At 42.2% G+C, this 17,261-nt stretch overlaps 1 protein-coding gene across 1 annotated transcript in view; it reads left to right on the plus strand.

Annotated features, from left to right (window-relative positions):
- Pex14 (peroxisomal biogenesis factor 14) overlaps positions 1-17,261 on the plus strand; it is a 148,581-nt gene that overhangs the window by 57,245 nt on the left and 74,075 nt on the right. Inside the window, exon 3 of the mRNA XM_026397948.2 lies at positions 3,172-3,256. Within this exon, the coding sequence (XP_026253733.1) occupies positions 3,172-3,256 (85 nt within the window). The remainder of the gene's footprint in view (positions 1-3,171; positions 3,257-17,261) is intronic.

The raw sequence follows: 17,261 nt of genomic DNA on the forward strand, positions 1-17,261 counted from the left end.
AGGCCCAAAGCAGCACCCTGTCAGTTATTCAGTGGGTGAAGATCTTAGCTTTATGGGTAAGGAATTTTGGGAAATCTTTTACTATCGATGTATGAGTCACAGAGCTATAAAATTCTAGATTGGACAGGTCCTTCCCCTCCATCGTAGCCCCAGTCTTGTGGGGGAGGGAGGAGAGTGAAGAGTAGCTGGAGAAGTAGTAAGTGAAAGGAGGAGAGAGGTTTTGGATGTTCATGCTTGCATGTAGCTGCTTATCTGGTATCTTTCTTATTCAGCACATTATGTGGAGGCTATTAGTTTGGGTGCTTTATATTTTTGCATCTGGTATAGTGATATCCACGCTGTTAAATATGTGATTTGCCTGTCACCTGCATTTTCAAAGATCAAGAGGAACATAAACAAGCCCCAAATACACTTTATGTAGGTGTTCGGCAGTATTATTTTATATGACTTGAAATTAGTGAATGGAAACTTTAAAAGAAATTGTTCATATTTTTGCAAGTTTGAAGTGTGCCGGGACTTTGTCAAATTCCCGTTAAAATAAATACGTCAATTTCGTATCCCTTCCAAATTCATTTATCTTGCTTTTTTAAAAGGTGTTTTCTACTTTACCTGATGTTTAAATTGGATTCGCTCGTTTATGCTGTTCTTTGCTATATCCCCCACGTTTTTCTTAAATGAATTACTAATGACAGAGCACTCCATCATTCCCTCTCTGCAGCCACTTTAAGGAAAGCATGGTGATCTAAACCTTTTAACCTATTAAAGATGATTTTTCCCAATTGAATCAGACCCACCACAGGTGTAATAACTAATCATTTAAACTACACCTGCTATTATGTATTTTTAAGCCATTATGCGTGTTGGATAGATGATAATTCATGTTTATTGCATTGTCCGATGGATCCGTTTTGCCTACACTAGGCTGATTAATGTATTTAAAGAAATAAGAGATGCAATTTTTTTAAAAAAATTGATGGAATGCGCCAAGCACTGCATTGAGTGCACCATTAAACCCATCAGAACTTTGCTCTCTGACCAGAAATGCATATACCAAGGACTATATTAAAAAAGCAAGGTGAAACCCGTGCATTTTAGTAGTGGGGTTCTGTTTTCTTTCTGTCATGGGAAATTTTGGGAGGATGCGGGAGAGGGTGAATAATAGAAGCTGTGCTGTTTGCACCTCCTGCCTAAGACCTGTTCATCCACATTTCCTCTGACACCTGGAACACACATCAGAGCAGCAGAGACTGCCACATGATACCAATACTGTCATTTTCTTGTGTGTTGAAGGTGCATTTTTTCCTCCAGGTGAAGAACAATTATCCCAGAGCCATCTGAGCAGTGCAGATTGGCGTTGACCCCCGGGGCCTGTGATGTGTACCTGTCCTTCTCTTTACAGAGCGTGGGCCTCTCTCTTCCTTTGTTTTTTCCCTTCTTTCCTTTTTCCCCCCTCCTCCCTTCTGTCTTGTCTCCTCCTGTCTTATGGCCTCCTCCTTTCCCTTTCCCTCCTTATTTCTTCCCTTTTGTCTTTTCTCTTTCTTTCCTTCCTGTTACCCTTCTTCCATCTCTTCATTAAAATGAGCCACTATTATAGATGTTGTTAGATTTTGCTTGATTTTGGTGCATCCTGAGGCCATCTGGTTGAGGGGCTGAGGGGTGGGCATTTAACTTTGGGATTCTAGAAGGTCAGGCATTGATCTTTCTTTAGTCCAGAACTGTCTGTTTGTTTTTGCGGTTTGTGAACATGTTCAGTGAATTCGCAATGTTGGAGGACAGATAAGAACTGTAGGGAGATGACTGTGGCTGTCAAGGAATATTAGTATGCCTTATGGGTGACAGGCCCAGGTCAGGAAGGTCAGGACACTGAGCTCATCCTTTAGGAAGAAGTCTAGGGTGAGCCTCCCACAGAGAGGTTATAGGAAAATAAGGGAATTTTCTGCACCTGCCCCCACCCCTTTTCTGATTACCTTCCTATCTTTTGTTCTGTCTGCTCTCAGGATTAAATTTATTTAAAATGTGGGGAAGAAGATGATGTATAACTTGCATTTTGTCTGCAGTCCCAGTGCTGTCTGAATCGCTGTACAGTTGCTCCCTTATTTTTAAGGATCACAGAAAACTTCTTTATATCTGCCTCCTGAGAAGTGTTTTCTTTCAAAGGCTTAAGAGTGAACTGCGGGGCTTGTTGGCTTTACCTGTAACAGGAGACCATTATTCTTTTGGTTTTCACTAGTTGAACAGAGCCATTCATTCAAAACAGCCCCCTTTCCTCCCAGGGGCAGGTTGGTGCTTTCCATCCTTGCGTCTTGGGCGGCAGAAGGCCATGTGAACGTGTGCTTCAAGGGTGCTGAGGGACAGTGGAGACTAATGCCTTTAGGGGTCTCCCTTCCATCCCCTATTTGGCTTATTTGTAGACAAGATTTCATTAAATAATATTCCTCACCAGAGGTAGGGAGATGATCTGTTAGTCAATAGCATTTAGCCAGGGAACCCCAAATTTTGCCCTTTGATGGCTCTTCCAGCTGTGCTGCACAGGAGGAACTGGTGTGGCAGCTACATGTGTCATCTCTTATACAGTCCTCTTTGGCCGGTAAGTGCTCAGCACTCACTCACAGTGTGGCCAGGGAGGCAGCCTGACATTCGAAGACAGTATCATCACACCTTCAGTTATTTGCACACACCACAACACTGAGGAATGAGAAGAGGGAGATGAGAGAGAGCTTGCTTATTTAGGGAATGCTCCGAGGAGTCAGAACAGGCTCTAGAAGGACTGCTGTGGTGGTGGTGGTGGTGGTGGGGTGTGTGTGTCGGCGCGGGTGGGGGGGCATAGTTGGGTAGAGGTGGGAAAGGGAGGACTTCAGAAAGAGGGTTGCATAGCACAAGGGTAGTGACTGGGTGAGTGGCCAAAAAAAACAGCTTGAACAGGGAAGACAGGAAAGACACACTGCCGGTCTGAGAATGTAAGGTGAGGGGTTGTATTTGATCACTCAGATGCAGGAAGACTTGGGAATGACCTGATCTTACATTTAGGTCAATTTTAAACCTAAGAAATAACTAGTTATACATTTTATGATAGTCGTACACTTGTTTCTGTGGCCCTGGGAACTTGAGGATTTTCATCTTGAAATTCAGACTGTTGAAGTTAACTCTTTTCTGTTTTATCTTCCCCACCAGATTGCCACAGCAGTGAAGTTTCTACAGAATTCCCGGGTTCGCCAGAGTCCACTTGCGACCAGGAGAGCATTCCTTAAGAAGAAAGGTACAGGTTTCCCCAGCCAGGCAGAGTGACCTGCAGAAAGGGGCTGAGGATGGGGCGGGTGAGGCTGTAATGCGGAAGTGGGTGCTGTGGAGATGAAGGTTCTCAGCCTGCCCGGGGAAGTCCTCTTGTCTAAGCCTGGAGAGTGGGAGTGAGACGACCCCCACTTGGGGAATGCAGATTTCTTCCCTAGCAGTGGAGCAAAGAGGTTACATGATTTGGTTAATTAAGCACCAGCTATAAGGCCAAGACCAGCTTGGCAGAGGGAGCCTTCATAGCAGAATTGGTCTGTTGAGTAAGACTGGAAGACTTCTGCTTTCTGGTCCCGTCTTCTGTCAGCAACCCAGGCTGCAGAAACCTGGCTCTAGAAGGCCAGCTGCTTCAGTAAGGAATGAGGAAGAAAAAAGTGAAGGACAAGGGGAACAAGTTGACTGAACAAGGTCAGGTTAAGGTCAAGCTCTGGGTCAGTCTGATTTGCGAATTGAAGTGGTAAATTACTGGTTTATGGTACTTCTGTAAGCAGGAATAAAATGGATACTGACATATTCAATATTGTCTGAAACAGAATCTATTCTGGTTCTGTTGGAATTTAGGATATTTTTTTTTTTTGAAAAAAAAAGAAGCTGGAATTTTCATTCTTGGAATATTTAATTTTATGGAAATCTAGGAAGTTGTTTAAAGGCCTTTATGTAACATAAGAGGAGAAAAGTAAGCCTCCCCCCCTCCTAAAAAGACCTGTTTTTTTTTTTTTTCTTTAGCAGCTAGAGTGTTGGGGGGGGCTGGGGTTGTGGCTCAGGTAGAGTACTTGCCTGGCATGCGTGAGGCACTGAGTTTGATCCTCAGCACCACATAAAAATAAAATAAAGACATTGTGTCTAAATTTAACTAAAAAATAAATTTAAAAAAGCTAGAGTGTTGGCCTTGAAATTCTGGTGTTTCAGTCACTTTTGCCTGGAATAGATGATTGAATGTTTTGGTGACATTTCCTAGGGCTGCTCCATGATGTTCCACCAAAGTGGTGCTGTAAGATCCTGCTGATCCCTTCTCCTGCTCACAGCCCAGGGCCTGCTCACAAGGTTTGGGCACAGTAAGCCCAAATGTCTCATTCACAGGCAGCTGCTTAGCAGCAGCCCCAAAGCTGGGTCCCTGTGATGGAGTTGGTGAGGGCGTTGTGTGCTCTCTGGCTGTGTCTCACTTACCCCGTCATTAGGAGATTATTAAAATTTGGAGTGTGCTGGCTGGCCTCTCCACTCGGCAAGCATCATGCCATAAAAGAGTTTTTCCTTGAAATATGTGTACCTATGGGGAGTAATTAATCATAAAAGCTTAGGGATTTCAGCTCTCTCATCAAAGCATTGAAGCAGGGGAAAGCTGAGCCTAAAAGCTGAGCTGATTACCCGGGGTAACCTGAGACAAAATCTATGGTTGCCCAGAGATCCTTAGCCCAGTATATTGTGCAATATTATAACTGTCTGATCTTCTCTTCCACCGACAATGACCAGTTAGTCCTCATTTTCTCTCAAACGCAGCTGGGTTAGAATTTCATTTGCAGAAGGTATTTAGAGCAATTTAGAGACAAATGTCTCTGGTGTTTGCTCGGCACTTCCCCACCGCAGGCTTTGCTGAGCAGTTTTAGTATCAGGAGCTCCATCTAATCTGTTTAATTTTAATAAATCCCTGACTGGGAGAGGGAAAGAAAAAGAGAGAGAGAGAGAGAGAGAGAGAGAGAGAGAGAGAGAGAGAGAGAGAGAGAGAGAGAGAGAGATTGAGAGAGAGAGAGAGAGAGAGAGAGAGAAACTCTGGACCAAATTTCTTTTGAGTCACTTGGCTCGTAATTACTGTAGAGAGGAAACCGTTTGGTGCAATTATTATTTGTTGCTCTTACCCAACTGATTAATCAATCAGTTTACCCAAGGGGAGTGGCTACCCTGTGCCATGCCCTGCTCTCCCCCACAGGGATGTACTAAGAACAGAACAGATAGAGTCCCTGCCCTTGCTGAGCTTCAGTCCTGAGACAGGCAGTGAACAAATGGAACAGCGAAGTCTGTGGGATATCAAATGGAAGTGCCAAGGGACAGAGCAGGGAGTGAGGGGATGAGGGACACCAGGGCTGGTGTGGGATGGTCACACACAGGGCTTGTTGGTCTCTCTAAGAGGGTAGTGTGTGAGCAGGGACCTGAAGGAGACGAATATTGTTGATGGAGTGGACCCAAATTTGGCTTGGAGTTTTTAGAATTTGGGGAGCCGTGAGACGCTACCCTACCCTTCTTTCTCTAAAGAGAACCATGGGAGTTTTTCCCTGTACTTAAACCCAGAATCACTGAAGCTAATCACCCATCTCCATTATCCTCTAAAATGCTGCTTCAGTTGGTAATTATCCATTTCCGAGTTGAATCCCAATAGGGTAAGTTCTGGCAGGACCCTTTCTGGGCAGAGAATCCCAAGGTTTGATTGGCGCCTGGGGAAGAAAAGCCCCTCTGTGGATTTAAACTTCACTTTTTTAATTTCCGCTATTCCTTGGGTCAGGCTTACATGACCAGCACAGCTTGGCACTATCTCTGAAGGGGACAAGGGAAGAGCAGCTACCCTGTCCCCAACTAACAGTAGTTGTAGAAGGGCAGAGAGTTGGCTCACTGGCCGTCAGGGGCAGGAGAGAGCAAGGTTCTGGCACCGTCACTCTGGGGTCTTCCTGCAGGATCATTGCTGTGGTGGGTTTGGGGCGCTGGCTTTGGGAGCGCTCTCAGCTACTGTGGGCTTGGCGTTTCCTAGCAAATGTCACTTCAGGGAATTGCAGTGGAGCACTGACTTGAATTATAATCTTGACTTTCTTTTTTTTAATAAACATCTCTGTCCTGAAAAGGCAAATCCAATTTTGTTTTTCTTTTAATATTATTTAATATTTAATATAGAAATTGAGGTCCCTGTAGTGCATGTCAGTTAGTGGAAAATGAGGGTTACTTTAGGCACATCAGCTGAGTTTGTTTTATTGTGAAACCACAGCGCACCGTGGAGCGGGCCGAATGCTGCCTCTGTTACTGACAGGTTAAGTGTTGTGCTTTCTGATTGGGGGTGTGGGGGTGGCAGGGAGGGAGTGGGCTAGCAATGGAAAAGCATTGGTTTGCAAAGGTCTGTCTTATTTTGTTTTGAGATCTCTTTGGGATGCCTTAAAGTCTGAATATGGAGTCATTAATGAGAAACATGAAGTTATTAGAATCATTTATCATTTTCTTTCAAGTTTGTACTGCCATTTTGTATAACTTACAGCATTTCTTCCTTTTATCAGGAAGTTTTTGGATGAAAGGGAAAAGCAGCTGTTCACCTTCAGAGTGTTAGAATAAATGTTTTTGTTTTCCTTCCAGCCACCCAATTCTGCAGATCATCAGCTGCCGAGTCAGCCCCACATGATGACTGGGGTGCGTGTGGGGTTTAAGCCCTCACAGAACTGGTCTATATATAGAAACAGTTCTTGTTGGCATGCTGTTTTATCTGGGGCTTTAAGCAAGCTGCAGTCTAGGGGGCCAGAGGACCCTAAAATTAGCAACAGGATCAGTCCAGGAAGTTAGAAGCTTAGAGATGCTTATCAGTAGGCTTGTATTGATTCGACACCCTGTCCAACCCCAAAATGTTTGGAGGCAGTCTGTTTCCAACCTTGTTGAGCAGGCTGAGTACCAGGTGGGTTAAGGTGATATGTAGGTGAGCCAAAGGAAGGCCGGGTGAGGAGGGGATGGCGTTATCTGTTAACTAGCATGCCATTCACAGAGCAAGCTTCTAGTGCAGGGTGAGCATCGCACACATTCCTGCAGAAGTCTGCCCAGTGGGGCCGGGGGTGATGTTGGCTGACACTTTTACTTGTTGTGCCCTTCTGAAGTTAAGGGCTTTTTTTCTCTTTCATCTAATAAATAGTCCTTGAGTCCAGGATGAGGGTAGGGAAGGAAAACTAAACAAATAAAACATACCACCATACTTTCTCATACTAAAAGGTGAAACTAGATCTTAATCTTTTTTTTGTTCCTGGAAGCGGAACCCAGTACCAAAACTGCCTCCTTGCTGGAAGGAACCTGATGGTCTCAACCTTGGTAGTAGATAGAGGTGAAGGGCTTACTCTCGATGGAGTATTTTAAGGGGGAGTGAATTCTTACACAGATTTCAATTTAACTCTCTTTTATTACTTTTCTTTCTTTCTTTTTTTTATCATTTACGTCCATTTCATGAGGTAGTTTGCATGTCCTTGAATGGAATCTCGTTACCATGAAAGCTTTTTTAGCATTGATTTCATAACAGTCTTAATTTAATAGCTCCGTCATTACTGAGAAGCTCTGGGAGTGGGGCCCTGGCTTTCCAGGTCACTGACCTTTTAATTACAAACCTTGTTCTGATGGCCAGGTTATCGACTGGACAGCTCCCAGCTTGTGCCCCAAGGATGAAAACGAAAATAACTGTGTTTCCTCCCCCATCTCCAGGAGAAAGAAAGAAAAAAAAAAAAAGTAACCTCTTGTGTTTCTAAAATTAATTTTCTCCTTCAGCTTTACTTTATAATTAATTCTTTAAGTGTCTTGGTGAAGCCAGAAATCTTTTTACAATGCTTTTGTTCCAGGAGCTGGGGTCCAGCAGATAGCTTGGGGGTCGGGGCAGACGGCTTGCCAGCACCACCCTTTTGTTGACTGCGGCTGTTGCCTCTTCCCCTGGAACTCCTGCAGCTGAGCTGGAAGGAGTAGTGTTGGCACTGTGAGGGGCTGTCTGGCCCTTTTGAGCCTTTGTTAAGGGGACCTGGATTATGGCATCAAGATTTCAGTGCACTCCTATATTTGCTGGAGTGATTAAACTGGGTATATATCATGGTCATTTTGAAAGTTGTGCCTGTTCTGAGAATAGGTAGGAGTTGAATGGCTTTTCTTATTGCCCTTAATTCTCTGTTAGTCTTAGATGACTGAAAGAATCAAGTATCCTTACCTGAGGAGTTCTAGTTGATCATGAACTTGAACCAAACAGGACACTTGTTTAAGTTTTCTGTCATTAACTGTGAAGAGGAAGAGAAAACAGAGAGGACAGTGGGCAAGAAGTGGGCTAGAAAACAGGTTACCCTAGCTGTAAAGCCTTCCTCAGGAGTGGGAGCCACAGAGAGAGACAAAATTGGTGTGTCTTTGGAAGCTGGAGGAAGAAAGCAAAGTGAAAAGAGGCCACCCCTAGCAATAGGCTCTGAGTTTAGCTTGCATTAGGGTGGCATCTACCACCTCCTGCTCTTCCTGCCATGGGCCCTGTCCTGATGAGGGGGTTGCATCCTGCAGGTGAGTCAGGAGCCTGGGCCGGAGCAGACAGGGCGGTGTGGCAGCCGCATGCTTGTTCCTGAGGATGATTGAGCATCTTCATCCATCTGTTGTGCATGGACCATCTTCCTTCCCTGCCAGTCTTGCATCTGCATATCCGTCACCTGCTGTTCTGGACCAGCCCATTCATCACACTGACTGGTTCCCCCCCATCAATTCTCCTGCTCTCCTTGTTATCCAAACTTGTCTGAACTCCACAGATTTTTCTCAGCATCCAGGATGAGACCTACAGCAGCTAGACCAGCTGAATGCTGGCAGTAGCCATGTTGTGGCTTCCCCATTCAGAGGGAACTGCTGGCACTTGCTGCCCCAGGAGGCCAAGCCCCGCAGTTTCCTGCACTTCACCCTGCACTTGGGGAAGTGGCAGAGGAGCATGGGAGGGGTGAGCTCTTTTGGATTTTCTCAGTTACTTTGATATTTTCCATAGAATGATTCTTTTCTTAATCTTGGGTGCCTGAAACAATACTGCAAAGAATAATAAAGTGGTGAAAGTAACATTGTTGTGTATCTTAGTGTTATGTTTTTGTTTTGTTTTTTAACTTTTTCAAAAGGTAAGGTACATGCTTTTAAAAATGCAGACAATCAAGCTAGGCACGGTGGTGCACATCTGTAATCCCAGCAGCTCCGCAGGCTGAGGCAGGAGGTTCGCAAGTTCAAAGCCAGCCTCAGCAAAAACGAGGTGCTAAGCAACTCAGTGAGACCCTGTCTCTTAATAAAATACAAAATAGGGCTGGGGGTGTGGCTCAGTGGTTGAGTACCCGAGTTCACTTCCTGGTACTCACCTCTCTCCACAGAAAAAATAAATTAATTAAAAAACAAAAGGGGCTAGAGATCCTGTCTCAAAATAAAAAGGGCTAGGACTGGGTATGGTGGTGCATGTCTGTAATCCCAGCAGCTTCGCAGGCTGAGACAGGAGGATCGCGGGTTCACAGCCAGCCTCAGCAAAGGCAAGGTGCTGAACAACTCAGTGAGACCCTGTCTCTAAATAAAATACAAAATAGGGCTGGGGATGTGGCTCAGTCAGGGTAAAGTGCCCCCGAGTTTAATTCCTGGTACTACTCCCCACCCCTGCCAAAATGCAAACAATCAAGAAGGATGAACAGTGAAAAATAACTTGTCTTTCCTTCTTGTTTCTATTGTTTCTACCGGCAGCCCCATTTTCTTTTCCAGAGAATGCTGCTGTTAACAGTTTGTTAGGTATCATTTGAGATAGTCTAGCCACATAAAATCATATTAACATTTATTATTCCCCCATAGAAACACTTTTTAAACAGAGTGGTGGCGTATTTTACTCTTTATCTTTGCACTTGGCACTTTATCTTGGTTGTCATTCATTGATACATACAGATTTATTTTATTCTTTTCATTGGCTGCATAGTATTCCATGGTTTGCCTGCATCATACTTTCTTTAACCAGTCCCAAGTTTGTGTACATTTAGATTGATTCCTCTCTTTTGCTGTTTCAAAGAATAGTCTGGTAGATATTCTTGGATATATATTGTTGAACATGTGTCAGTGTTGAACATGGTGCCATGCTAAAAGGAGTATTTTTGTGTATGGTGAGCAGGCTATGGGATATTTTTCTTACTTAGAATTTCATGGGATTATGTTTCTTAGAGAAGGAAATAAAGCTATCTTTTAATATAAACATAACTATATATAGAAGGAAATTACTAATAGAAAAGAGAGCCTATAATGGTGGTGCATGCCTATAATCCCTGCGACTCAGAACGCTGAGGCAGGAGAATTGCAGGTATTGAGGCCAGCTTTAGCAATTTAGTGAGGTCCTAAAAAACTTAGTGAAGACTCTGTCTCAAAATAAAAAGGGTTAGGGATATAGCTCAGTGGCAAAATATCCCCAGATTCAATCCCCAGCACCCTTCCTCCCACCAGAAAAAGGGAGAAAAAAAAGTGCAACAAATTGCTATTAATGCTTAGCACATTTAGGTTTTGAGGGGATGGGCATTCTGATTATTGATTATGTGAGACATGCTTTCTGTCTTTTTGTGTGTGTGTGTGGTGGGGTGGGTACCTGGGATTGAACTCAGGGGCACTCGGCCACCGATCCACATCCCAGCCCTATTTTTTGTACTTTATTTAGAGAGGGTCTCACTGAGTTGCTTAGTGCCTCGCTTTTGCCGAGGCTGGCTTTGAACTCGAGATCCTCTGCCTCAGCTTCCAGAGATGCAGGAATTACAGGCATCCACCACCATGCCTAGCAAGACATGCTTTCTTTTTAAAAGAATTTCCTTCATATCTCATCTTTTGAATGGATATAGGTTTGTAAATTTAATTAAAATGATTTTTTTTTGAGAAAGTCTTTCTCTCTGAGAAAGTCATTGAGCTCCTTTCCTCATGCGATCCTCCTGCCTCAGTCTCCCCCAGTAGGTGGGAATATAGGCACATACCACTGCACCCAGCTCATAAATCTAACTTTTGATTCAAAGTAAACATTCAAACAAATGGAAAGCCGATCTGATTTGTATTCAAATGAAGTATGTACTATAGTTCTCTTTGGTTTTGACTTGGTGCTTTGTAGATCCTAGGCTATTGGTGGGGTAGTCAGCCCTATCTGGTGCAGAGTATTATTACATTAGATACATTATGAAAGAAAAACGGAGACCTATCTTTTCTACTACCAAAAGCTCATTAGGAGGAAGTAGGAATGGATGCTGAGTCCTTATCAGTGGTATCCATGTTATCCACGAAAAAGAGCAGTAGTTCAGCAGAAGTCAACAAAGCGGGGCCTGAGGGTGTAGCTCAGTGGTATTTTGTCTAGCATGCGTGAGGCCCTGAGTTTGAGCCCTAGCGTGTTTGTGTGTGTGCGCACGCACACACACACACACACACACACGCTCACACAAAAAGTCAGCAAAGCAGATTAGGGGGAAACTGGAGTATAATGCTGCTCACTAGACCGAGCTCCTCAAGGGCAGAGGTCTTAACATTCATTCTTACTAGCATCTTCAGTGTCCAGCTGTACCATCCCACACTGAGTCTAATGAGTGAATGGACTGAAGGAATGGATGGCTAGAATTGGAAGACCCCAGTAACAGTTTCAAAAGGAGCTCAGTTCTCCCCTCTGCCCCTTTACAATTTATTTTTTCAACCCTAGTACACATGTAGTTTCAGAATTACTAACATTTAGGCCTCTACCAAAATACAGTGCTTATATGTGTACACTGCTTGTTTTGTCTTTAATCTTAAAGTATCTAGTCAGAACACTCTTCTCCAAAGTTACTGAGGAGATCAGAGCTTTGCATTGAGGAAAGCGAGGGGCAGAGAGAGAAGAGTCGGAAGGACATCATTAGTGAGGGGGGCACATGTGCAGTTAGCAGGAGTGGCTTGTAGGGTCTGCAAGCAGGAAAAGAGTTGAGGTTGGTGGGTTAGCTAGTGAGGGAGGAGCCAGCTGTAGGATCCAGTGTTAACAGGTACTGTTGATGGTACAACTTGGGCCACTTGAAATACAGTGAAACTCTGCTTAAGGAAGTTTACTCTAGGCTGTGTATCCAAACTGACTTGGCCTGGCAATAGTCAGACCAGCTACTGCGAGAAAGACTTGCCGGTTGTCAGGTGTAGAGGATCTGGGAGCCTTGGCAGTAGAAATGGAAAATAGAAATGATAGCATGGTTTTGTAAAGAATTTTGCAATTCATGAAACATTCTCACACATCTTAGTTAATTTCTTCACTGTTATCTTTTTTTAAAAAATGTTTATTTTTTAGTTGTAATTGGACACAATACCTTTGTTTTATTTATTTATTTTTTTTAATGTGGTGCTGAGGATCGAACACAGGGACTCTCCCGCGCTAGGTGAGCACTCTACCATTGATCCAGAACCCCAGCCCATCTTCACTGTAATCTTAATATGTAGTAAGTAGGTAAATAAATATTTGTTAAATGAATGAGTATATGATTTAATAGACCTCAGAGCATCTCTTTTCTTCCATTATACAGATTGGGGCTCTTAGAGGTTAATTTACAGCTAATCAGTGACAAAAATAGACATAGGACTTATGTTTGCGGACCAGGGTTCTTTGCCCTGTACCACATAACTTTCTGGAAAATAAGGACAGAACCACAGACATAGTAAAAGAATAAGTTAGACTGCTCAGTTTTGGATGGGATATATGAGGTGAAGGGAGGCTTCACGAGTCTCCAGGTGTGTGTGTGTGTGTGTGTGTGTGTGTGTGTGCGCGCGCGCGCGCGGCGCAGCAAGAGAAAGAGAGAAAGAAGCAACTTTATTTGATTTAATATACAAGTATTTGTAAAATTATCATCACAATTAAGATAATTAATTACCCAGTACCCTATGAATTTCTTCCTGCCCTACATTCCCAGTACCCAGACAAGTATGGATTTATCTTCTATCACCATAAATTAGTTTGTGTTTTTTTAGAATTTTATATAATTGGAATCATCCCGTATGTACTGTTTTTGTCTAGTTTTTTCCTTCAGCATAATTATTTTGGTACTCAGCCATGTTTTTTGTGTATCAGTAGTTTATTACTTTTTAGTGCTGAGTAGTAGTCCATTATATGACCATACTACAGTTACTTTATCTTTTGTCATTGTAGACATTATCTCTGTCTCTGTCTCTGTCTCTGTCTCTGTCTCTCTCTCTCTCTCTCTCTCTCTTTTGCAGTACTGGAGATTGAACTCAGGAGCACTTAATCAGTGAGCAGCATCCCCAGCCCTTTTTTGTTTTGAGACAGGGAATAGCTAAGTTCCCCAGACTTTTGCCTTGACTTTGAGATCCAGTTTTTGAATATCAAAAATAGGACTGTTAACAAATATTTGTGTATAAGTCTTTGTCAGGATATACAATTCGTTTTCTTTTGAGTTAATACTTATGGGTGGAATTATGTGGTAGGAGTATATTTAAATTTTTTCCAAACTGTTTTTGAAAGTGGATGTACCATTTTACATTTTTTTAAAATATTTTTTTAGATGTTTATGAATCTTTATTTTATTCATTTATTTTTATGGGATGCTAAGAATTGAGCCCAGTGCCTTACACATACTAGGCAAGTGCTCTCCCACTGAAACACAACCCCAGCCCCCATTTTACATTCTTACCATTCATGTATAAGTAGACCAGCATTTTGAGTCTAGAAAATAGGAAGATGCAGGCATCACATTTTCCTCATGGAAGCAGTCTTACGAGTGACTAAATAATGGGTCATGTTTGCAGTACTTCAGCCTGGGAGGCGAATCTGTGGTGTGTAGACTGCCTGATTTCGGATCCCAACTTCATTGCTTTCTGGTTCTGGATATTGCATGGAATGTGTAACCTCATCATATCTTGGTTTCTTTTTCTGTAAAATGGGGTTAATGATAGTATTTACTGAAAAAAATTCTTCTCAGAATTAAATGAAAATAATATGAAAAGTACTTAGCAGAATATTAGCACTAAAATGAGGGCTTAATTGACAACAGTAATCATCAACAGAATGTGTACCCTCTAAGATGACATAAGCCCCCACTTCCCTGCAGTTTTGCTCTGCAATTCAGATGTGCAGTTAACCTTGTACTGAAAATATTAAGTGGAAATTTTTCAGAAATAAACAATTCATAAGTTTTAAATTGCAGACCATTCTGAGTAACATAATTAAATCTTGAGCTGTTCCACTCCTTCCTTGGACAGAAATCATCCCTTTGTCCAGTGGGTCTGCTGTGTATATCCTATGTGCCCATCACTTAGTTGCCAGCCTGATTATCAAACTGTCATGGGACTGAAGTACTTGTGCTCAGGTAACCCGAAGCTGCATCACTGGACCTGTGTCATTCACCTCCTGCATCTTATCACATAGGCATTGTACTATCTCACATTATCACAGAAGGGTGAGTGTACAGTAAGATGTTGGTGGGGGAGGAGACCACATTCACCTTTTATTGTTGTGCTTCAGCTTAGTTGCTAATCTCTTACTATGCCTAACTTATAAATTAAATTTTATTATAACTATATATGTGTAGGAAAAAAATATAGTATACATAGGGCTTAATACTGTCCACTGAGAGTCTCAGGTCACATTCCCCATAGAGAAGGTGGACCACCGGAGTCCGTTGCTGTAATGTTATGTTAAAAAGTTAGACTATTGGTGTCATAAAAATTCATACAATAAGAACCTCTAGGAATTTTGAGCAGAGGGAAGTAGTACAGGAAGTTACAGCTTACACGCTTAGTGAAAAGGCTAAAGGAACAAAATCTAGGCCAGACCTCCGAGAATGAAGAATTTCCACAACATTGAAGAACTGACTTGCCACGGGAGCTGCTACTGCCTGTCTTGGTGAGGCAGTGGGGTCAGAGAGCTGCCCCTGGAGCTGTTGACTCCAAGAGCACGCCCTTGGGGCTATGATCCAGGGACTGGGAAGTTGCTGCTGCCACTGAAGGTGTCTTCTGGTACCCAGGAAAACAGTGACAGTACCTTGAAATGGGATCTTGAAAGGCTTCCACTTTTAAAATCGCCTCTTGAACCCCATGAAGCTGGAGGCTGGAGACTGGGCACTGCAGTAGGAAACCAAGGTGTTACTCATAGCTTGCTTGCCCACTGGCTGGTATTTGCAACAATCAAAGGCAGCAGAAACAGGTACTTTGCCTCATTTTCACTTTCCACATTGCCTGTGAGTACACAGCTAGTTGGTGAAACCTAATTCTCTTCTAGAACTCTAGCTGCCAAGGGGCCTGGAAAATGCAGCTTTTATCCTTCCAATCTCTGTGATAAGGGAAGGCACATGGGAAAAGTGGGAATGGATGGATGATAAGTGCTAGTGGAGAAATCCAAAGTGGGGGAAATTCACAAATAGAAGAGATTTGCCCCCAAACAGAGTACAAGCACATTTATCCTGTAAGCTGCTTTCTTATGGAAGGCTTAACTTGGGATTTCAAAGCCATTTAGATATACAGCCTGCAAGGTGAGGAAAGCGTTTCATTCAGTATAGAGCCAGTTGCATGTGGATGTGAGGAAAGGGTACTTATTTAGTCAGCCTTTTTTTTTTTTTTTTTTAAAGGATCAGGGTCTTTCACTGTTTACAAACACTGTAGTGATGGGCTTCCAGTGAATTCAGGAGATAAATATTGATTTATTCTGTATCACCACTGGCTTTCAGAGATGATTTTAAGAAAGCTATCACTCTTTTTATTTTTTATTCACTCTTCTTAGTTATACATGACAGTAGAATCTATTTTGATAGAATTACACAAGCATAGGATTTATCTTATTCTACTTATTCTACTTATTCTACCCCATTCTTGTGGGTGGACATGATGGTGGGATTCACTTAAGTATTTATATGCTTATTGGCCTTTACTTAGGGATGGGGGGGTTCTTTTAAGAAAATTTATCTGCTAGGGGTAGATGAGGGAGTTTCAGCTAAAGGGACTATATGACGCGTGGTTTTATTAGAAGTATTGAAAAACATTGGAAGCCAGGATTTTTGAAACTTGACATAAGGAATACCATAAGGCAATCTCTGCTGAAAAATATTTTATGCTTATTGGACTGTAATTAGAAAGATTTAAAAATAGCTTTGGATAGAATTCATTAATTTACCAAGCCGTTGTTAATAGGCAACACTTTTGTGTCTGTGTCTTATAAAAATAAGTTTATCTGTTGGGTAGGCGTGTGTGTGCGGGCACACCCGCACACACACACAAACGTGTATTATAGTATCTGCGTCTTTGAAGCAGAAAATACTGTGCTTTTATTTTAAATTTATGGTGAGGGAGGAGCTGATCAGTCACCAGCTCTGTCTTCTTTCCATTCTCAAGGGAGCAGAAGCAACACACAGGTCCTGAGTGAACAGAGTAGCAGGACACACAGGCTTCTGTTCAAACTGTGCTGAGATTGGACACCTCAGTTCACTCTTCCCTCCCAACTTTAAATGGACCTGTGTTTTGTTTCTAAATCATTCTGATTGGAGCCTATCTTCTCAGAGCTGTCCCCTATCATCAGACACAGGGCGTGGGAATATTCTTTTCTCTTACCGTTAATTATTCTTTTTAGTTTTAAAGCCCTTTAAAGTAATCTTTCTGTAATTAGATTGTTGAGTAGATTATCTTTAGTAAGATGTTGGTTTTTAAATTTTGTGTCCTTTTCAGTTTGTTAAATGATTGCAAAGGCTTTCATTCATAAAGTTTACCATATCATGGTATTTCAGAAAAAAAAAACACAACATCATGACCCTCTGTGATAAATTAAATATCACAACCACATAAATGTCATCTTTTCAATGAAACCTAAAGTGTATAGGAATGGGGCTTTCTTTCAGTTTGTTTTTTGGCTTTAAGCTATATCAGTACTCTTGACCAACAAGAAAAAATATTTACCACTGTCAGTGTTATGAAATTAAAGAAAAAAGTCATACCCTCCCCAGCTTTGGGAGTCACAAACAGAATTGTGGATTAAATTATTCCAGTTGCAAAATTTGGAGTGTTGGCCGAAAGAACACATACAGGTTGAGTTTGAAGAAGAGTCAGTTAGGAAATCAGTTTAATTTACAACTGGAGATAATTTGCACAGAATGTAATTGAAAGAGAATAAATATGGAGCTCTGTGATTTCTGTTTACTTGCATTTTTCCCCCAATGAAAGGCTTTCCTTTAAACAGTCCTAAAAAGAGGACATTAAGTAGTAAAATAGAAATAACAGAAAATGCATTGTTCTTTGGAAAATCTTAGTAGCTG

This window comes from Urocitellus parryii, chromosome 11, assembly GCF_045843805.1.
Source record: "Urocitellus parryii isolate mUroPar1 chromosome 11, mUroPar1.hap1, whole genome shotgun sequence".
NCBI classification, from domain to species: domain Eukaryota; kingdom Metazoa; phylum Chordata; class Mammalia; order Rodentia; family Sciuridae; genus Urocitellus; species Urocitellus parryii.